At 39.2% G+C, this 22698-nt stretch overlaps 1 protein-coding gene across 1 annotated transcript in view; it reads left to right on the forward strand.

Annotated features, from left to right (window-relative positions):
• Positions 1–22698, forward strand: part of SCFD2 (sec1 family domain containing 2) — a 394218-nt gene that overhangs the window by 31510 nt on the left and 340010 nt on the right. Inside the window, exon 3 of the mRNA XM_024746720.1 lies at positions 15724–15851. Coding sequence (XP_024602488.1) covers positions 15724–15851 — 128 coding nt within the window. The remainder of the gene's footprint in view (positions 1–15723; positions 15852–22698) is intronic.

Consider the following 22698-nt stretch of genomic DNA (forward strand, 5'->3'; position numbering starts at 1 on the left):
TGGGGTGCATGTATCTTTTTGAATTAATGTTTTTATTTTCTTTGCTGTGTACCCAGGAGTGGAATCCTGGATCATATGGTAGTTCTGGTAGTTCTATTTTTAGTTTTTTAAGGAACCTCCATGGTGTTCTCTATAGTGGCTGTACCAATTTACATTCCCACCAACAGCATACTAGAGTTCCCTTTTCTGTACATCCTCATCAGCATTAGTTATGTTGACTAAAAGTGGCAAGAGTAGACATCCTTGTTTTGTTCCTGATCTTAGAGGAGATGCTTTCAGCTTTTCACCATTGAGAATGATGTTCGCTGTGGGTTTGTCATATATGGCCTTTATTATGTTGAGGTATGTTCCCTCTATGCCCATTTTCCGGAGTTTTTATCATAAATTGGTGTTGAATTTTGTCAGAAGCTTTTCCTGCATCTGTTGAGATGATCATCTGGTTTTTATTCTTCAATTTGTTGATGTGGTGTATCACACTGATTGATTTGCATATATTGAAGAATCCTTGCATCCCTGGGATAAATCCCACTTGATCATGGTGTATGATCTTTTTAATGTATTGTTGGATTTGGATTGCAGGTATTTTTTTTTTTTTCTTTTTTCTGTTCAGCATCAGTGATTTCCACTACTCTGTCTTCCAGCCCACTGATCTGTCCTCTGTATCATTTTATCTACAGTTGACTCCTTCCACTGTATTTTTCATTTCAATTATTGTATTCTTCATTTCTGTTTGGTTGTTTTTATATGTTTTCTAACTCTTCATTAAAAACTTCTAACTTTTTACTCTGTGCATCCATTTTTCTCCTGAGTTCTTTGGTCATTTCTACCGTCATTACCTTGAACCCTTTCTCAGGTAGATTGCCTATCTCCACCTCATTTAGTTCTTTCCTCTTCTGGGGTTTATCTTGTTCCTTCATTTGGAATGTGTTCCTCTGTCTCTTCATTTTGCCTAACTTGTTGTTTTTATTTCTGTGTATCTGGTATGTTGGTTCCGTTTCCTGACCGTGGAGAAATGGCCTTTTGTAGGAGATGCCCTGTGTGTCCCAGCAGCACACTCCCCTCTCATCACTAGAGCCTCTAGTGGTGCCCCCTGTGTTGGCTCCGTGGGTCCTTCTGTTCTAGTGGGCTGACTACTGTTGGTGGTCTGGTAGGCACAGCTGGCCCTGGTCCTGTTGGTTGCCAGGCTCTGCCTTGTGCAGAGGCTCCTGGCCACTGGTTATTGGGGCCGGGTCATGGACGGCTGGCTGTGGAAATCTGGGGAGTCCCTGGGGTGTTGCTGGCCTGCAGCTTGGATGGGCCGCGTTCTGCTGTGGCAGAAGTCCTGGGGCTAGTGTCTGCCCATTGGTGTGTGACGTTGGTCTCAGGGCTAGTTCCTGTCCTGTGGTGGGTGGGGCAGAAGCTCAGGGGTCCTGGGGCTAGTGCCATCTCACTGGTAGGTGGAGCTGTGTCTTGGCCCACTGGTGGGTGGGGCTGGGGCCCAGGGGATCCTGGGGTTGGTGTGCCCGCCCCCTGGTGGCTGAGGCTGGTCCTGAGGCTAGAGTGGGCTCTCTGGTGGGTGGGACGAGGCCCTGGTGCTAATAAGGTAGAGGGAGAATTTGAAAATGTTGCTTGTCAGCACCAGATCCTACCACCTGGGAGAACGATCTCCCCAAAATGGCTGCCTCCAGCATCCATATTCCCCGAGTGAGCTCCAGTTGTCTCCTGTCTCTCTGGGAGACTCCCCAGGATCAGCAGAATGTTCTGACCCTGGCTCCTTTCAAATTACTGCTGCTTCTCTGGGTCCCAGAGAGTGTGAGATTTTGTGTGCATCCTTTAAGTGTGGAGTCTCTATTTCCCACATCCTTCTGGGTCTCTCTAAAGCAAGCCTCACTAACCTTCAAAACCAAGTGTTCTGAGGGCTTTTCTTGGTGATGCTGGACCCCTAGGCGGTGGAGTCCGATGTGGGGAGCCTGTTGTGTGGAGCAAGGAGCCCGTTGCTTCTTGGGGAGAACCTCTGCAATTGTGGGTTGCCCACCCAGGGGCGTGGGTCTTGGCTATACCATGCCTCCACCCCTCCTACCTTTCTCATTGTGGTTCCTTCTTTATATCTTTAGTTGTAGAAGATCTTTTCTCCTAGATTCTGGTCTTTCTCATCAGTAATTGCTTTGTAAACAGTTGTAATTTTGGTGTGCCCATGAGAGGAGGTTAGCTCAGGGTCTTCCCACTTTACCACCTTGGCCAAGCTCCCAGCGTAATTTTTAACTTAGGAAGTGTTGTTAGCATTTAGGTGCTTGGTATTACTGAGTTTTTTTCCTTGCATTTATTTAGAACAGTGTTTCCAAACTTTGTTAATTGAAGAGTACCTTATTCATATACTGACCTTTCAAAGCTACTTGATATTTTTCTTTGAATTGATTGATGCCTTAAAATTTTTTTTGCAAATTTTTTTTAACGTACAAAAGTGTGGCAAGAATAGTACAAGAAACTACTTTTTTCCCCCCTTGAACCATTTGAGAATAATTTGCCTGTGCCCATCACTCTCAGATACTTTAGTGTGTATTTCTCTCAAAGGGATATTCTCCACTGTAATCTCAATCACGAAATTAACACTGTTGTACTACTACCATCTAACCCACAAATTTTGCCACTTATCTCAGTAATATCCTTTATCAAAGCAAAAGGATATTGGTCAGAATCACACAATGCATTTAGTTGTCACGTCTCCTTAGTGTCCTTTATAACGGTTCATAAGTCTTTCCTTGATGTTCATGACCTTGACACTTTTGAAGAGTACAGGCCAGTTATTTTGTAGAATGTCCCTCAGTTTAGGTTTGTCTCATGTTTCCTCATAATTAGATTCAGATTATGCATTTTTGGCCATAGCATGCAAGCGATGGTGTGTTCTTTTCATTGCATTCTGTCAGGTGGCACACAATTTAACTTTGACCATTCATAGTGATAACTTTGATCACTTGATTAAAGGAGACATTTTGAGATTATGTAAATATCCTTTTCCTCATCAAACTTTAACCCACCGCTTCAGCATTTATTAGTATTTCTTGGCTGAATTATTTCCGTGATGGGTGTTTTTAATCGGGGGTGTTTCAGACTTGTGTCCTTATAATCCCTTTATTTTGAGTTTTTACTCTGAATTCCTATCTCTTTTACTAACAGTGTAATTTTGGCCACAAAAATCTAGAAGAAAACCTGATGATTCCTTTTTACTCTGTTCCTTAGGAATGGATCTTTGTGAAGTGGTTCTCAGATTTTTGGATTTCAAGGAGCAGAGAAATTCAACAACATAAAGCTCCATACTTTTATTAGTCATGTGAAGTCCTCTAGTTTTTCCACACAACACACAGACGGAAGATTACTTATCTTACAGTACTGAAAACACTTTAATTCAAATAATTTAGCTTTATGAGAAACTCTGCCTCATCCTCATTATAAGCAAACATAGTATGCTTGCTGTGCAAATGCAACTTCAGGACAGGTTCTCTTTTCTAGCCCCTAAACAGATGGTGACCCCTAAACCACGCTTATAGAAAGAACTATTATATATTCTTCTCTCCTCAGATTTACCTCCTTATTAACACTTTAGCGAGGTTCTGTATTTCTAAGGTGCCAAGGGACATGGCACAAAATGCCTTAACAAAATACGTGGGAGTTAGGTGGTGAATAATAGGAGCAACATAGATTCATATTCCACCTGAACCAACAAGACTATAATAATTTCAACAAATCAAGTTTTCTCGATTTAGTGTCTTTGAAACCTCACACTTATATGTGTAAGGTACAGGGTGAATAGAGTAACAGATTCTGGAATCACTGTATGATAATAGAATAATAGGGTGTGCTGATTTTGAAATTATCCTTCCTCATGGAGTGGAGTGATAGAAGGGGTAAAGTGAACAGATTGAGTTTGTTTCTAAGAGCCTCTATAAAGCTATCACTAACTCTTTATCTTAGAGTTTCTTTACACGTGAACTAATCCGCAACTTTCCAAGTCTTGAGTTCAAGCCAAAACACACAGATGTAATCCAGCCTAGAGTAGAATTCCCCAGTGGAGCAAGCGCTGGCCTTCAGAATGGGTCATGGAACTCAAAATATAGCCTCAGAGTCAGAAAAATGTTCATGGAGGGGATGTATATTTGGTTTTTTAAGTAATCTAATTGTGTTAGTAATTTAAAGTCTTCACACTGAGTTAATCTGTTTATGCATTAGGAATCCATGTGTAAAACAGTCTTTCCTTTATTTTATTGTTTGGTATGAGGAAATTATGAATACATTTGTATCGATTATGGTTATTATCATTAATGAGCTGGTAGAGAGTAGGAATAAAATATGTTTATCTGCACTGAGATGAAGTTCAGTTTCCCATATTATTTTATATGATTGTCAAATAGTTTATGTGTTATATTCCGGTCCGTTTTTTAAGAGGTTTTGTAGGCCTGTCGCTGTGCTGAGTGAAGGCATCACACTGAAGGAAGAAATGATGAGTATTCTTTGGAAAGAGAGGAAACTTTGATTATATATCATGTGGAGATTGTTCCTTTATTACTATGAACATTATAAAGCTTGTGTGCAATTGTTTATCCTGGATTTAAACAGTGTTTTATCCTGCACTGTGTTTAGTTTCTTAACACATGGTTATGATCTCTGCAGTGTAAAGTCATTCTAGTGCATTTATGATGTGAAACTGGTCACACCAGTAGATTTCTATTAGCTATAGCTTGATAGAGAAGGCACATGCATTTTTAGGAGATTTAAAATTTTTGAATACCAAACTAAAAGTATGTAGTTCACAAGATTATTATGCTAATTGAAAGTTGATAACAGATAATACATTCATTCATGCTTTTAAAATGACAGGGACTTCCCTGATGGCACAGTGGTTAAGAATCCGCCTGCGAATGCAGGGGGCACGGGTTCGAGCCCTGGTCCGGGAAGATCCCACATGCTGTGGAGCAACTAAGCCTGTGCTCCACAACTACTGAGCCTGCGCTCTAGAGCCCGCAAGCCACAGCTACTGAGCCCACGCACCTAGAGCCTGCACTCCGCAACAAGAGACGCCACCACAATGAGAAGCCCGTGCACTGCAACAAAGAGTAGCCCCCGCTCGCCACAACTAGAGAAAGCCCGTGTGCAGCAATGAAGACCCAGCGCAGCCATAAACAAATAAACAAACAAATAAATAAAATGACAGCTCTTTCCTCAGGTAGAACAGTACAAAGTAAATTTGTATGGTACTTTATTCTTAAGTGAATATCCTGAGCAAATAATCAAAGTCACTTTCCTAAGAGATGTATAGGATTGTTGAGACTTGGGGAGTAGGTATAAGTGACTTGATCATATATTGGAGCTGCCTCAGGGTTCCTGCTTTTTGCATTCTACTCTGCTCCTTCCCTGAAACGTACTTCAAAGCAATATTGCATTTAACGTTTTGAAGGGATCTTATCTTTTTCAGCAATGTATTTGATAGTTATGGGAACATTCTTTAAGAGATGGGACAGTGGATACAATACCTCCTTAAAACAATCTCTTCCTTTCAGTTGAACCAGAAAGGCCGATTGTGTTGATGTGGTTTTTTGGGGGTCCTAGAACAGCTTCTGTGCAATTTTTGTTTTCTACTTATTATTGTAGTATAGTGGCTTTTCCACCAAAACTTTGTGACCTTGAACAAGGTACTTAATTTCTCACAGTCACAGTTTTCTTTTCTGTAAAAGAGAAAGTGTAGTGGATGATTTCTAAGGAACTTTTGATTTGAATTCCTTTTATTTTATGATTTTCATGTACTGTGTTTGGAAAATAAACTTCAGAACATGAACTACGTTAGGGGAGTGGTTTTATGTCTGTTTTGTTCACTAATGTATCCCCAGTCCCAAGAAAAAGGCCTGGTGCAAAGTAAGCACTCATATTTGTTGAAAAAAATGAACAAAACCCAACAGAAGAAACTTCAATAGGAAGAAATAAATGGATTATATTTAAAAATTAAATTTTATCTGCATACTTTGAAAGCATTATAGTTTTAATATCCATCTTGGGGAGTTATTTTTGTAAGACTGGCTATTTATACATACATTTAACTGCAAGTAATAATAAATCTGATTCTAACCCTGTCCTGGTGAAATCCTTTGGTGGCTTTCCGTTGCCCTTTGAGTAAAGAGTAAAACTTAAACTTGTTTTAGACAGCTTTCTTAGATCTGCATCTTGCTTCTTTTTTCAGCCTTCACCTTCCCCATCTTTTCCTGCCACCTCCTTCCCTTCCCTCCTATGTGCTCACACTCTTGGCTGCCGCTACACTAAACTTCTTTAGGTCCTCAATGTCCTGCTTTTCCACCTTTTGGCCATCTCAGGTGTTACTCTTTTCCTCTCCTCATCTTTTATTTCCTATAACAGCTCTTAGTGCATTAGCTTATAACTAGTAGTTTAGTGTCTCTTCTCCCCAGCTGGGCTTTGGAGGCTTTCTGAGAGAAGGTTTGTGCCTGACTTGTTCACCCTTGTGCACTGTTACACCTTCAGTGACTGGCACAGTCCATGGCCCGTGGGGTGTTGATGGTCTGAGTGCACTGCCACGCATGGGCACAGGATGCTGACATTCTGATAAAGCCAGAATATTTCTGTCCTTAATGCCCTGCGACCAATTTTCTCCCAATTCATTAAAATAAATTCTATTTAACAATACCTAATTTGAGTTAGTGATGAATGTTTAAAATAGGGCAAGTGGGATTTGGAATAGGAAGTACCCCATTAGCCAGAGTGGTCAAGGAGGGAAGCCTTGAGCTCTTCTGACAATAGAACTGACATTGGTAGGTGCTCAATAAATATTTGTTAAATGAATGTGACCTAATCAATGAACATCTAGAGGAAGAGGGTTCTAGGCAAAGGGAATAGCCAATAAAAAGGCCCTGAGTTGGGAACCTACTATCACCCATTCAAGGGGCTGAAATCTGGCCAGTGAGGCTGAGACCAAATGGATGAAGCTGAGAAGGTGAGAAGCTGAGAGATGAAGATGTAAATAAAGAAAAGCACCAAAGGATATAGGCTTGTTGGCCAAAATAAGGAACTTAGATTTCAGTGTAACAGTAGTAGGAAACGTGGAAGGGTTTTGAGCAGGGGAATGATATGATGTGATAGCTTTAGGAATTCACCCTGGTCCAAGCCATCAATTCTTGCCTTCACCGTGCAGTAGCCTCTTGCAGTAGCCTCTTGTAGATCCATTCTCTAAAATGGGGCCAGAGTGATTTTTTAATAATGCAGATCTGATTAGGTCAGTCTGTTGCTGAAGACCCTTCAGTTGCCCTTGAAAAAATGTTTACCATCCCTAATGTGGGTTACCAGGCCTTGGATAATTTGACATATGCTGAGGGCAGTGTCCGTCTAGATTTTCATGTTCCATTCATACTTTTTTTCATTTCCTTGAAAAGGTCTCAAGTTCTCTTCTCAGAACCCCTGCCCATGATGCTACTCTTACCTAGACTGATCTTACTCCATTCTTTAACTGGCTAATTCCTGCTCATTTTTCAGGCCCCACTGTCACATCCTCAGCTACCCTCTGACCTCCACTCTCACACCCAGACCAGGTTCGGTGTTCTGCTCTCTCCCTGAGCTTCCTTTCTGTGCTTTTGTCACCCAGTCTTCAGGCATATGCTCAGTTCCAGCCTCCCTGCTGGATTGTTAGCTCCGTGAGGACAGGGCACTGGAGGCTGCTCACAGCTGTGGCTGCAGCACCTCTGTGAGTGCCCAGCCTACGGGAAGTGCTCATATTCTGAGAAAGAATCAACAGAACTGCTTTCCAGTGCCAAGGGTCTACTTCAGTATCCTCTGTGTTTAGCTGTTTTCTCTTCTGTTGAGATGAAGGCTAACGGATAATTTTGTTTAAGATGAGGTAATTGTTTTAAAAAGTAGTCAAGAGGAAAGATGACTGTTGAAACCTCTGTGAATAATTTAACAAACCTGCCTTCACAGCTCATTAAGCTCACCACTGATGGAAACCATTATAACCTGCTGTGAAAAACTATGACTCAGATTGCTCTCTGTTTAAAATTAGTTGAAAATGGTTATTTGGTGGTGGTTGTTGTTGTTGTATCACTGTATTTCTGTTGGAATACTGTGACTGTTATTGCAAATTGTGTGAGTAAACTTAACTTCCTGTGCATGCCATGGAGAAACCATTTCTCTGAGTTTAGTCATATCTTCACATTTTACCCCCACTCAGTCTCTTAATTGCATGCCTTCCGTTTGATTGAAGTAGCACCATGATTCAACATTTAGCCACTTTTAAAAAATTAATGCTGTCTTCTTTATATTTTAGTTGATGATTAATATTTCCTGTTAGTTTCTAGCAGACTGCATTTGACATTTCATACATGCCAAACCGAGACAGCTTCTAAGATTTCATTCATAGTTGAGTAATTCTGGTGAATGAAAAGTCAGGAATTAACTGAAAGGACCATATCTTCCTGTACAGAAGTCTCCTGAGACTTAACAAAGCTAATTCTAGCAGGTTATTATTATGTGTATATTGCTGGCCTGTAGTATTCTTCAGACATGATAATTTGTCATAATAGTTTGACTTTTAAGGATACAAGATAATCAGTTTATTAAAAAAGGACATAAATTCAGTATGTATTTGACATCTTTTGTAAGTTACTGACAACATAGAAACTAATCACATTTCATAGTAATAAAATGGAGTTTTTCATAGGATGAATATTCTACTTTTATGTTGTATCTTTCAAGGGATCTATTGAAACAAAGTTGTATTCCAGTAGCTACAGTGAAATAAAGTTTATCTCATTGGAAAACTTAACTTTAAAAACAGAGAAAAGGGTAGAAAATTGTTTAAAATATTCTGTAAGCTGTTGGGAATATTCTTTTGTTAACTCTCTTTCTTACTACCACTGGACTTGTGAAAAAGAAAAAGGGTTGTAATAAAAGAAGTAACAGCATAGGATATTCCCCTATCTTTCACTGAGTGTTACAAAATTAATCAAATTCATACACGTGAACTTGGAGTACCAGTGTATAAGGGAAGCCATATGAATATAGCTTGTTAAGGACCCAAGGAATCTCAGGAGTCAGCATTCTAGTTTCACCCTTTGTTTACAGAATAGTGTAGAATCATGGTTAATAGCTGGATTTTGGAGTTCACAGGGACCTGGGTTCAAATCCTTATCTACTGGCTATGTGATTTGGGTAAATTATTTTATCTCTTTAAGAGTCAGCTTTCTCACCTTTGAATGGGGCAATGATTCTTATCCTGGAGGGTTACTGATCAATGAGATAATATGGTCATATTGCCTGTGACATAGTGAGTTCTCAATAAATAAAAATATTTATAAGGAGATGTAAAGCCCCAGAAAGTAAACTGAATTACCCAAGGTCACAGAAACAGCCCCTGGCACTTTGAGTGTAAATCTTCCTTCCTTTATTGTTAACAATAGGCTGTGTTAGGCAAGTGGCTTCATTTTGTCTCAGTTTTATCAGTGGTAGAGTAGCTAGAGGCTATTTCTCCTTCTTTCTTTCCCAAGGAGATAATGAACATCAAATAAGAGCTAATAATACCTCAGGACAATTTAGACTTTAGTTTTTTGTCAGTTCAGTTATATAAATGATATATATGTAGAATGATTTAAAATTCAGCGAAGTCTTCTTAGAAACATTTAAAGAAGAAAGTTGACTAAAAGTGGGACATGATTGGCCTTGTGTCACAAGTGACTGTCAATGGCCAATGGTGACCCACAAGGAGAGTAGTATGATATTGTTTGAAACAAAAAATGTGTAAAATCTTGAGAGCAAGCTTGACCCGCTTATGAGTTAATGTGAATCTACTTTACTCTTCACTCTGTCCCATTCTATCCTTCGTGGGCCCACATGTGACTTTAAAGGGAGAATAGAGGATGTATTAAAAATTGGAAAAGAAAGCTAACATGAAAAGCTTAAAATAACTGATATTATAAATAATGGTTTCTCCCTGATGATTTGCATAATACAGGCATGGCATGGTATAGTAGAAAGATTACTGACTCAGAGCCAGTTACTTGGGAATGAGTCCTGGTTTTGCCATTTATAGGTTGAGTGTAGTTACATAAGTCAGTTGGCTTCTCTGAGGCTCCTTATTTTATTTATTTATTTGGCTGCATTGGGTCTTCGTTGCTGTGTGCAGGCTTTCTCTAGTTGTGGCGAGCTACTCTTCGTTGTGGTATGCACGCTTCTCATTGTAATGGCTTCTTTTGTTGCAGAGCGGGCTTCAGTAATTGTGGCATGTGGGCTTAGTAGTTGTGGCTCGCGGGCTTTAGAGCACAGGCTTAGTAGTTGTGGCTCACAGGCTTAGTTGCTCTGGTGCATGTGAGATCTTCCCGGATCAGGGATCGAACCCATGTCCCCTGCATTGGCAGGCGGATTCTTAACCACTGCGCCACCAGGGAAGTCCCTCTGAGGCTCTTTAAGTTGGGGCAGTGATATTGGCTTAGCTCATGAGGTGAGGGTCACGTGAGACCTAAGAACTTGTTTTGTTAACTCTGAAATGCTTCTAAAATGGAATGTAGTGATGGTATTTAACGGTATTTTTTAATATTATATTTTATTTACCTTTAAAAACTCTTCCTTAAGTCAGCCATGAAAAAAAGAAATTGTTTTTGGGTGGGCCGAATTATTAAAAAGATGTTGTCCAGCTGTTCCTGAATTTAAGAGAAAAGGCTAAAAGACTAAGCAAGATGAAGTAGGTTTACAGTAGAGCACAGAGTTTAGATTAGGTATAAATAGTATCTAATAACAATTTGATTTGTTTGAAGCTGTAGTGTTTTTCTCAGGCATATTATAAGATTTTTTTTAGATGCCTTCAAAAACTAGAAATAGATTTACATTTGTTTGTGTTGGGTTAGGTAGCATCCTGCTGAAGATGTAAAGATGATTAACATTACTTCTGATGTTCACTTCTACCCCATAAGTTGTACATCCACTTTGTAAGTCAGTCTGGAAATATTTATAGAACCTGAACTCCTCATAAAAGTAACAATTGTAGTTTTAAAATGTCTTGTAGTGTGCAGTCTACAGATTTTCAGGATTAAATTGATGAGGTAAGAAGCTGGCACCAACGTCATTGCTTAAAAATTTTTGTACAAAAAACTCTAACTCCCTGTAGCTTTGATTCTCTAATCTGTAGTAAAGTTTCTTATTTTATTCCTGAAAATCAGAATTCTTCACATCAAACTGTCTTATGTAGGGCAATTGCTTGAGTTGGACTTAATGTGTTTCATTATGAATTCTGCATTATATGTTGTTGACCTTTTCATGTTAGAAAATGAACCTACTGACAGTGGTTATCCATATGTGTATGTAAGTATGTGGAAGAGACTAATGTACTTCTAAAACAGGCTTCTTTCTATATATCTTATGAAAAGATCCTGACCACTGATGTTTTAAAAAATTTAAATGAAGTATAGTTGATTTACAATGTTGTTAATTTCTGCTGTATAGCAAAGGGACTCAGTTATACATCTATATATACATTCTTTTTCATATTCTTTTTCATTATGGTTTATTATAGGATATTGAGTATAGTTCCCTGTGCTATACAGTAGGACTGTGCTGTACAGTGTTGTTTATCCATTATATATAACAGTTTGCATCTGCTAATCCCGAACTCCCAGTCCGTCCCATCCCCACCCCCCTCCCCCTTGGGAACCACAAGTCTGTTCTCTATGTCTGTTATTTTTTTTCCTAGAAATCTTAGTGATTTATTTTATTAAAAAATTTTTTTATTGGAGCATAGTTGCTTTACAATGTTGTGTTACTTTCTGCTGTCTGTTGACCATGGATCTTTTTATTACTACTACTGCTGCTGCTGCTGCTGTGTTTATTGGGCACTTATTATGCGCTAGGCATTGTCCTAGGTCTTTAGATATACTAGCACATTCATTTCTCATAACAACCCACTGAATAAGTACTATTATCATCCCCAGACAAGAGAGGAAGAAACATGTATAGACAGGTTAATTAACTCTGCCAGGGTCATAGAGCCAGCAAGTGGGAGAGCCAGAACCCTTCGTGGTTGGGTTCCAGAACCCATGCTTCTACCAGCCTACAGTGCTGCTACCACTAGTGCACTGACCCTTTTGTGATAGCCCTCTGTGCATTGCTTATTCCCTCATTAGGAAACTAGTTTGGAGAGGATAGAGAATTATATAAAATATACTGTCATAATTATAGTGTGAATTTCAGTGAACTTTCCTTGACTTATAAAATTGGACCTCGTGTGTCCAAGTTTCACATGATTTCATGTGGAACTTCAATAGTGTGAAATGTCTATTGGATCAACTTTTATGAGGGTATTAGAGAAAGGCAGTGATTAACTCCTGAGCTCAACTCAGATGCAGATACAGGAGTACATGTGTAAGCCACCAAGCAGCAGTAAGAATGACTTAGTGAAGAAGTGGGCGCAGGACACAGCAGAGCTGCCGGTAAGTATGACTTTGATCTTCTTCAGTGCTGATTTTTCAGAGAACCAGAATTAGTCCATGAATGTTAGCTTGGTAAACTTTAAATGACCATGTGTAATGCGGGGGTATATGTTCAGAAAACTGATTTGGAGAGAAAGTAGACATTAGCAACTGTCGTATCTAGACAATCAGAATTGTTTATATCGACAAAGCAATTTTCGTGACCTGGCTCCACATCGGTGTCAGAGACCATGTAAACTATATATTTCTTCTTAATGTTTTAATAGAAAAGAACCTGAGAGTACAAGTCCCAGGTGACTTCAGTATACGTGAACAAATCGAGATTGTATGAAAAACATACACAATATAAGTGGATTCATTTAATATATTACAAACCCTTGAGCATATTGAATTTTAAGACAGTATCTTTCACGGCAATAGTAATAATAGTAACAACCACCACCACCACACAACTCCTCGCGTTTACTGTGAATCAGGAGAGTGCTTTCTGTGCGTTATCTTATTTAACCCTCAACCGCCCTGTGAGGTGGTCACTGTGTTACTTCCATCTCACAGATGAGAAAACAGAGGAAAAGAGAGGATTAGTTACACGCATGAGGTTATGCAACTAGCAAGCATTGTTTGTTCATTCAGTATTTGTTGAGTGTACCTGGCCCTATTCTAGGTCGTGGGGAATTAGCAATGAGTATAAAAAAATCTCTGCTTTCATAGAAGGACTTTACGTTCCATAAGGGAGCTAAACAAGAAACAGAGAAACATGGAAACATAGAATGAATCAGATGGTAATACGAATTATGCAGGACACTAAAACCGTGTGAGGGAGAAGGGTATGCTGGAATAAATTGCTGGGGTGGGCTGTCGTTACTCTTTTACACGGGTGGTGAGGGTGACATCTCAGCAGACATCTGAAGAGAGAGAGGGACGTTGGTAGGAAGAGCATTCCTGGCAAAGGAGGGAAAGAGTTCCCTGTGCTTGGAGTGCCTGCGGAGGCTCAAAGGGGCCATGGAGCTGCTGTGGGTGAAGGGAGAACGGTGGGATTTGAACTCAGATTTATCTGACCCCAGGACCCATATTTTAACCATTACAGTAGTCTGATGGGGCAACCACAGCATTAGCTGACATACTGTGATCTTGGAGACACTGTATTATTCTCGTGGAAAAGAGGGCGGCAGTAAAGTTCTACTCTAGAGGTTCTGTATGTAGAGTTGAGAGTATAGAAGAAATCCCTGTGGCTTGGGGTGCTTTGGATAATAAAAGTAGGGAATGATTGTAGACCATAAATTTGGGAAACTGGGAGGAGTGTACCTCCCCTGCTCAAAATTCCTCAGTGGTTCTCCATTGCCTTCAGAGCTTTAGAGAAATTAAGTAACTCTCCCAAAGCCCCATAGCAAATAGACCTAGCTTTGAAAAGAATTTTTTTTTCTTATTGTAGTGTAGTTGATTTACAGTATTGTGTTAGTTTCAGATGTACAGCAAAGTGATTCAGTTATATATATATATATATATATATATTTTCAGATTATTTTCCATTATAAGTTATTACAAGTTTTTGAATGTTGTTCCCTGTGCAATATGTAAATCCTTGTTGCTTATCTATTTTATATATAGTGGTGTGTATCTGTTAATCCCATAGTCCTATTTTATCTCTCCCCCTCTTCCCTTTCCCCTTTGGTAACCATAAGTTTGTTTTCTATGTTTGTGGGTCTGTTTCTGTTTTGTAAATAGACTCATTTGTATTATTTTTTAGATTCCACTTATAAGTATAGACCTAGTTTTGAGTGATGATAAAGACTTTGTTCGTGACTGCTGAACTCTGCTACCCTTCTCAGAAAGTGAAATCAATCTCATGTTGATTGGCTGCTCATCACTTACAGACTGAAGTCAACAAGCCTTGGCAAGGAAGGCAGGGCCCTCCTAGAGTAGCTCCCACCGTCTCTTTTACACTTACTTCTACTGCCTCTCCCCTTCCACCTTAGCATGGAGCAACTTTGCTTACATGTCTGTCTCTTCTTCCAGACAATAAATCATTGAAAGCTTTTGCCCTGTTTTGTTCTATATTCCAACCACGGAGAATAGGACTTGGCATGCAGTTACCTGCTCATTTAAATTAAACTTAGAATATTAGTTTTAATATTAATGATGACAGTTTTGGTCAGATCAAAAGAAGTGGAATATGTTGAGCAGTGATGTTAGTTAACGCAGAAAAAATAGATGATAATAATAACCTTTCTTTAAGTAGTAGTTTTTATTATGTGTCAGACATTAAACTCAGTCTGAAAGACATCATTCCGAATCAAATTCAAATGTGAAAGGTAAACCTTATTAGGTATAATTTTAGAGCTAAAGTAATATCTTATTAGATACAACTTTTAAGATAAAACTTTAAACAATGTATTAATTTTTAAACTATTGCTAACTGGATAGTAGGAGGTGTTTCTGGAGCTTTAAGTAGAGGAAAATGTCCTTAAAAAGGGAAAGAAGTCATCTTTGTTTCTTTGTACTCAGTTTTTAAAACATTACTACAAATGTGTATACTTGGCTACATGCAGAGATCTTCCGGAAAGAACACTGTACTCATTTATAGTGGGGATGTGGCACGTTGGGTGAGACAGAGGGCTGTTGGAGAAGTGAGCCCAGATGAGACCCTGCATAATGCCCTGCTTCGTGCTCTTATCAACGGTTAATTGTAAGGGCTTTGTCAGTGCCGTCCTTCTAACCCAAGGCCCAAAGTGGGCTACTTAAGACCATCGTTTCACAGCCTAATTCCTGATTGTCATTCACTAGGAAATCTACTTGTTAGGAATTCTGTTGAGTAATTTTTGAATAGAAATTCTCATTGCTGATTGCCTTCTGTTTCTCAGACAAGTACATTACCTGAAATTTATATGCTTGTAATCATTGATACATCATTTTTGGACATGTATTTAATTTTGGCTTACATAACATTTATATGTTACTCTAGCAATGTTCAGTTATACTCTGAAATACTTTTAAGTGCAAATTCTCAAAAAAAAAAGTCATACAGTTTTCCCATACTTCTCATAGCACAGCATGCCCCCCCTTTTAGGTGGCTTGATTTTATTGTTTCCTTAATTTCTCAATATTTTGTGCTGATTAGAATGGGTGAGATGTTCTTTATTTAATCCTAATACTTAAAACTGTCAGTGGGAAGAACTACATTAGTACTCAGAAAAGAGGCTTAAGAAATTATTTTGCTCGCCGCCCTTTCCGTTATCCAGTAGAAATTTACCCTAAAGCTCTTTCTGTGGTTTTATTGCAGTGACCCCGCAGCCAAAGCCCTGTGGGAAGCCTTATTGAACACCAAGCACAAAGAGGCAGTGATGGAAGTCCGGAGACATCTAGTGGAAGCAGCAAGCAGAGAAAACCTGCCAATCAAGATGAGTATGGGTAAGTTATCCTCTTACCCACAGACAGTGACCGCCGGCTCTGAGGAAGTTCATTTAAGTCTGCTCTGATCTGTGGGCCGACCTAGCCAGCATGGCATCTAGGTAAAAGTATTGAAGACATTTGTAAACTGATGAAAGAGTAGGGAAGGAATTTATACACATGCCCTCGGGGCTCAACCGTGAGCTCTTTTCTTAGACTCAACTTTGGGAAGGCCAACAGAGTCCTTGCTTACAAGGCATCATGTTGTTAGTTATTTGATCCAGAACTCTCAAAATTGGTCTGAACTTCCTCCCCTTCATTCTGTCCCACTCCTACACCCCTGCCCCCACCTCCACACTTACTGTGGAGAAGTGATTGCTTATTAGTTTAGACTTGATGAATGAATGACCGTGCTGACAAATCAGTTGAGGAGATGGACATGTTCTGTCCCGGCCTCTCACCCTTAAAGTGGTCTGCCGATTGTGTGGTCACATCAGTGTTACCCCTTCTTCACCACAGTATGAAATGCCTGATTTTCCTTATTTCCTTTTTTTTTTCACATGGAGCTTTGTCCTTAGTATTAGAAAAATGGGGCTGCAATGGAATTTAAATTTTAAATGGCTTTTTTCTTTGGATTAAAAAGTCGGAGAACTAATGTTTTTATTGGAGAAAAGGGATCTGGGGTTTTACCCTTTTTAAATTAAATAATTTTATTAGTATGGAAATATTTAAATATGGATATTGAATCTGGTTTTAATAGGTAGAATTTATTTCTGGAAACTTATAAAAGTTTATTTCTCTATTTAAAAAATAAGGTTTCTCTTATAATCTGCTCTTAGGTATCCAATAGATATTAGTACATTTTACTAGATGGGTAAATTTTTCTTGCTGAGATTTCTCACCCAAATTCTTGATTCCTAATGAGTACAAAAAAAATCAAACTGTCAAGTTGAAATAGAAGAACAAAATTTTGGAAGTAAAAGAATGTGGATGAACCTAGAAGGAAAAAAATTAGAGGGTCATAATATGAACAAAAATCATAACTTTCAGTGTCTTAGGTGATTATATATGAGGGCTTTAAGGAACATGAAGGGTGATAAGAAAAGTGAAGATAACTAACATTTGTTGAGCACGTATGATGTGCCAGGTTTTCTTCTAACTCTTTACATGTGTTATTTAATCTTCACTGTAATTCTGAGACGGGTGCTATGAGTATCCCATTTTTCAAATAAAGAAGCTGGAATAGAGAAAAATTAAGTTGCCCAAACCCATACATCTGATAAGGAGTAGGACTGGAATTCAAATCTAGACATTCTAATGTGAGAGAATATGCTTTTTATTTATAAAATTATCCTAACTTCATACAACCAAGGCCAGAGTCCTACATGTTGTTTTGAAGTAGAAATAAAGTTGTTTCTTTGAGATCATCCTGGCGTTCGACTATAATTCTTGTATCTTTCTCTCCTTCCTCCCTCCCTCCCCTCTCTCTTTCTTTCTTTCTTCCTTTCCTTTCCTTTTTTCTTTCCTTTTCTCTTCTTTCCACAGTTATAGGTACACATTAATAACATATGTTTACCTAAAATATTTCCTTATCTGTGAATATGTTGAAATAAGGACTAATTCACATCATGAATAGAGAAAAGTAGGAATGCGCAAAGGGTCTGGGTGATAAGGTTAATTTATATTGCATTTCAGTGATAAAACCTTATGATGCTATCACAGAGCATAAATCAGTTTTTATTTCTCAATCAATGCAGGACTCTTGAAAGATCAAAACACTTTACATTTCTAAAGCTCTGTATCTTTTAAAAATAATCAGAGCCAGGAAAAAAAAAAAAGCGGGTAGCCCCATAAGGAATTCAATTTAAATATTTGAGTTTTCTGTCAACCAAAAAAATTTTAGATAAGATGGTTTGATTTATCCCCAAGCTCCAGACACGGGGGAGGGTGAGGAGAGGAAAAATAAAAAAGAAGGAAAGAATCAGACAATTGTTAGCCAACTTTGTTGTAAGAAGGACCAAAAAGATTGGCCCAAATCTTATTCTATCTGTGTGCCAACTATAATTTAGTAAAAGATAACACACTGTGGCTATGCATTTCTGCTTCATATCACTGGTCAGAATTTCTGGTGTGTCTCATTTCCATATACCAACAGATACATAACTATGAACAGTAAGGAAAAGGGCTGGAATTTAAACATAATAAAACATTGATATTTGAAATCTGCTTATCATTATAAAAAGAAAAATCATGCTCTGATATCCTAGATGGCTGGAATGCTTTTTCTAGCAGCATTTAAAGCTATGAAATGTACTTTAAACTATGCACTGTTCTCTCAACCCCTGCTGTAAATTCTACTGAAGTACACATTTTTCTGACTGTGATAGAGGCTTCTGGTATTTTTGAGACATTAAACAGATATTTTAATTCTAGATTGAAGACTTTTCTTATATTTAAAATCACTGGGAGGGATCCCATTATATAAAATTTCTCAGTAAAAGGTAAGTTAATATTAAAACATCATGAGCACCAAGAGAAATAAACATCATTCTCTTAGGGGAAAAAAGTTGAATTGCCGAAAGAAAGAAAAAAATTCATTTTATCATTTCACATATAAACATATGCCTTCTTTCCAAGAGATTGTTATTAAATTGTCAGTTAACTAAACATATATGTTCCAGAAGAGTGGTTTTTTAAAACATTGTAAACTGAATTGTATTTTTCCCACTGGCTTTTCATCATGGAAAATGTATTCTGAAAGTAAAAAACAAATGGACTCTAAGAAACCCATTTGTTTGGACCCAAAATATTCACTCACAGAGTAAGATGCCCATCTCAATCTCTCCATTTACAGAGAATCTGTTCCTCTGGACTGACACTGTGATTGGGGGATCTTCACCGGTTTTCCCATAGCTCTCTGCAGAGTGGCTATATTTAATGGCTGGCAGAAAGAGCCTATTAGGGCTAAAGTGAAACAGATCTCTTTATGACACTGTTCTTTGTTCTGCAGCCAGATTTTTTGAAAAAGTATTCTATGCTCAACGCCTGTTTCTTTACTATTTTCTTGCTTATTAATCTAGTGTAGTCTGGCTTCTGGTACTTTTTTGCTGACAAGTCCTCTGGGCTACTAAATATAAGGGCGTTTTTCTCAGCCCTCATTCTTCTTCATTTCTTTGCGATATTCACTACCAGATTGTCACCACTTTCTTGTACATCTCTCTCTGTTTTCTGGGACTTCCGGCTCTCCTGATTGTGATGGAGTGCAAAGTCAGTTACACATGGAGGTGAATCACAGTTCTGCTACTTATTAGCCAAATTTCAATTTATTTATCCATAAAAATGGGGAAACTATTTCCTGGAATTTTGAAGGAGAAAGAAAGCTCTGAGCAGAGTGAAGATTATGATTTTCAGGCAAACTGGAATTGGTGTGCTGCAGTTATATTCTATCTATGGGGAAATCTACATGGGAAACTATATTATAAGAGGGTTGTAAAATCAAAACAAACAAATCAAATTAGATGATTTCCCCCTTTCTTTCTTGGAAATGTACCAATTCATTCTTTCCACTTAAGTTGTCCTTTTCTAGCCTTTACGCTGAATATTTCCCTTTTGATAACGCATTCTTTCTTTAAGCAGAATTCTAAATAGTTTTTCCATTTTCAGCTTAGTTATTACCTCTTCCCTGACTCTGTTCACCCCCCAAATCACCTTGGCTGTATTTGGGATTCCCAAGCCTCTGTGGTCACACTTTTACAGGAAAATCTCTCGAGCTACGTTTCCAGATGATAATCTGATCCATTGCGTTGTGAAGCTTCTGAATTTACTCTCCTTGTTTGGCAGCACTGGAGTGTTAGCTCCACATAATCACCATCAGTGTCTCTCTTCCAAATGAAATGTGATGAGTGTTTTCAACCATTTGTGAAAAGACTAGCCTTTAAACCGACACATTTTCTAGTTCTGAGCCACTGACAAAGTTCTAGTTTGTTAATGTCCATCCTAAAATGTGATGTCCAGAGCTGAGTAAAGATGTGTTGTTCTTTGCCTCTTTTTGGACACCATACTTCTCTTAATGAAGTCCCAGATGAAATTAGTAATTTTTGCTTCCCACCAATGCCACACCCACTATCATTTCCTACTTTTACGGCTTTGAAAAATAGCTTAAATCAAAACACTAAAGTTTTATTCGATGTATACTTTTTTCAACATTATTGAGAGTACTCTGCTTCCTACTATTGGTATTGAGTTCATCCAGTTCTGTGTTTTGATCACATTTATATCTTTTGCCTTCATTGTGGAGAATTTTGTTTGAGATTAAGGGGAACATGTATGCATACACATCCATGTGTACGTGCATGTGTGAACTGGGTGTGGAGATTGTGAAACTTTACAAAATGGATAGGTTAAAACCTAATAAGACTAACGTACCATTTGATATATGGTAATTGATAAGAGATAAGAAAATCTGGATGCCTCATAGGGAACATGCACTGTTGAACTCTCACATACCCTTGTCTTCATGTATTAGCTCTTGCCACAGTTTGGGGAATGAGGAAGGGAATTGACTTTTATCGGAGAGCTACTTTGTTTCAGGCATTATAACAAGTTTACATAGTTTGTTTCATTTAATCCTCCCAGTAGTCTTGTCAATTTGGTACTCATCCCCCCCTCCCCAGATCTCAACCCACCCTTCTGCTCTGCGGTGCTGGGGCTGGCACTGTGCAGACCGCATTCTTCTCTTCAGCTGGCTTCCTGGTGGGCTACACTGATGAGGGGTGCCAGAGGGAAACTGCAAGGCTGGAAGGGGAAGAAGCAACTTGCCTCTTTCCCCCTGCTGCCTGTGGATTCTGCTTCTGCTTTTCAGTGTCATGCCAGCAACACTTCTTCACCCCAGCAGTGACAGGTCCTTCCTGTGGGAGCAACTGAATCCAGTTTGCAGTTCTTCCAGTACTTGCAGAACCAGCTTCATGGCACCCTCTCCTCAGAGGTACCAGCCTAGCCAAGTAGCACTCTGTTCTCAAGAGGTATAATTCCAGCCTCTGTGTTTCTTCCATCCTACTGGTGGTAGCTCCTTCCAACAGTTGCTGCCTGCATGATACCTTGGAGTTCTCGTTTACCTTTCAGTTACCCAGTTAACAATTCTGTATGTTAAATTTTCTCTGCTCAAATAACTGGTGTATTTTCTACCTTCTACCTGGGCCCAGCCAGGATACAACCCAGGTCTGTCTGACTTCTGTATCAGGAATCAAACTACTGGGGGTGGGGGGGGGGAGGTATCTGAAATGGGAAGGGGGGGGGGGGGGGGGGGGAGCGGCTACAGAGCCACAGACACAGATACGGTTGTGCCATTCCTCTGTCTAAAACCCTTTGATGGTTCCCCATTGCCTGAAGATAGTGTCCCAACGCCTTAGCATGCTATTTATAGAAATATTTCTGACTTCTCGCCTCATGCTTCACCCATCCACTCAAATTGCTTTTCCTCAGGTCACACTTTTACAGGAAAATCTCTCGAGCTACGTTTCCAGATGATAATCTGATCCATTGCGTTGTGAAGCTTCTGAATTTACTCTCCTTGTTTGGCAGCACTGGAGTGTTAGCTCCACATAATCACCATCAGTGTCTCTCTTCCAAATGAAATGTGATGAGTGTTTTCAACCATTTGTGAAAAGACTAGCCTTTAAACCGACACATTTTCTAGTTCTGAGCCACTGACAAAGTTCTAGTTTGTTAATGTCCATCCTAAAATGTGATGTCCAGAGCTGAGTAAAGATGTGTTGTTCTTTGCCTCTTTTTGGACACCATACTTCTCTTAATGAAGTCCCAGATGAAATTAGTGATTTTTGCTTCCCACCAATGCCACACCCACTATCATTTCCTACTTTTACGGCTTTGAAAAATAGCTTAAATCAAAACACTAAAGTTTTATTCGATGTATACTTTTTTCAACATTATTGAGAGTACTCTGCTTCCTACTATTGGTATTGAGTTCATCCAGTTCTGTGTTTTGATCACATTTATATCTTTTGCCTTCATTGTGGAGAATTTTGTTTGAGATTAAGGGGAACATGTATGCATACACATCCATGTGTACGTGCATGTGTGAACTGGGTGTGGAGATTGTGAAACTTTACAAAATGGATAGGTTAAAACCTAATAAGACTAACGTACCATTTGATATATGGTAATTGATAAGAGATAAGAAAATCTGGATGCCTCATAGGGAACATGCACTGTTGAACTCTCACATACCCTTGTCTTCATGTATTAGCTCTTGCCACAGTTTGGGGAATGAGGAAGGGAATTGACTTTTATCGGAGAGCTACTTTGTTTCAGGCATTATAACAAGTTTACATAGTTTGTTTCATTTAATCCTCCCAGTAGTCTTGTCAATTTGGTACTCATCCCCCCCTCCCCAGATCTCAACCCACCCTTCTGCTCTGCGGTGCTGGGGCTGGCACTGTGCAGACCGCATTCTTCTCTTCAGCTGGCTTCCTGGTGGGCTACACTGATGAGGGGTGCCAGAGGGAAACTGCAAGGCTGGAAGGGGAAGAAGCAACTTGCCTCTTTCCCCCTGCTGCCTGTGGATTCTGCTTCTGCTTTTCAGTGTCATGCCAGCAACACTTCTTCACCCCAGCAGTGACAGGTCCTTCCTGTGGGAGCAACTGAATCCAGTTTGCAGTTCTTCCAGTACTTGCAGAACCAGCTTCATGGCACCCTCTCCTCAGAGGTACCAGCCTAGCCAAGTAGCACTCTGTTCTCAAGAGGTATAATTCCAGCCTCTGTGTTTCTTCCATCCTACTGGTGGTAGCTCCTTCCAACAGTTGCTGCCTGCATGATACCTTGGAGTTCTCGTTTACCTTTCAGTTACCCA

Source organism: Neophocaena asiaeorientalis, unplaced genomic scaffold (genome assembly GCF_003031525.2).
Source record: "Neophocaena asiaeorientalis asiaeorientalis breed wild unplaced genomic scaffold, Neophocaena_asiaeorientalis_V1.1 scaffold19, whole genome shotgun sequence".
Lineage (NCBI taxonomy): Eukaryota > Metazoa > Chordata > Mammalia > Artiodactyla > Phocoenidae > Neophocaena > Neophocaena asiaeorientalis.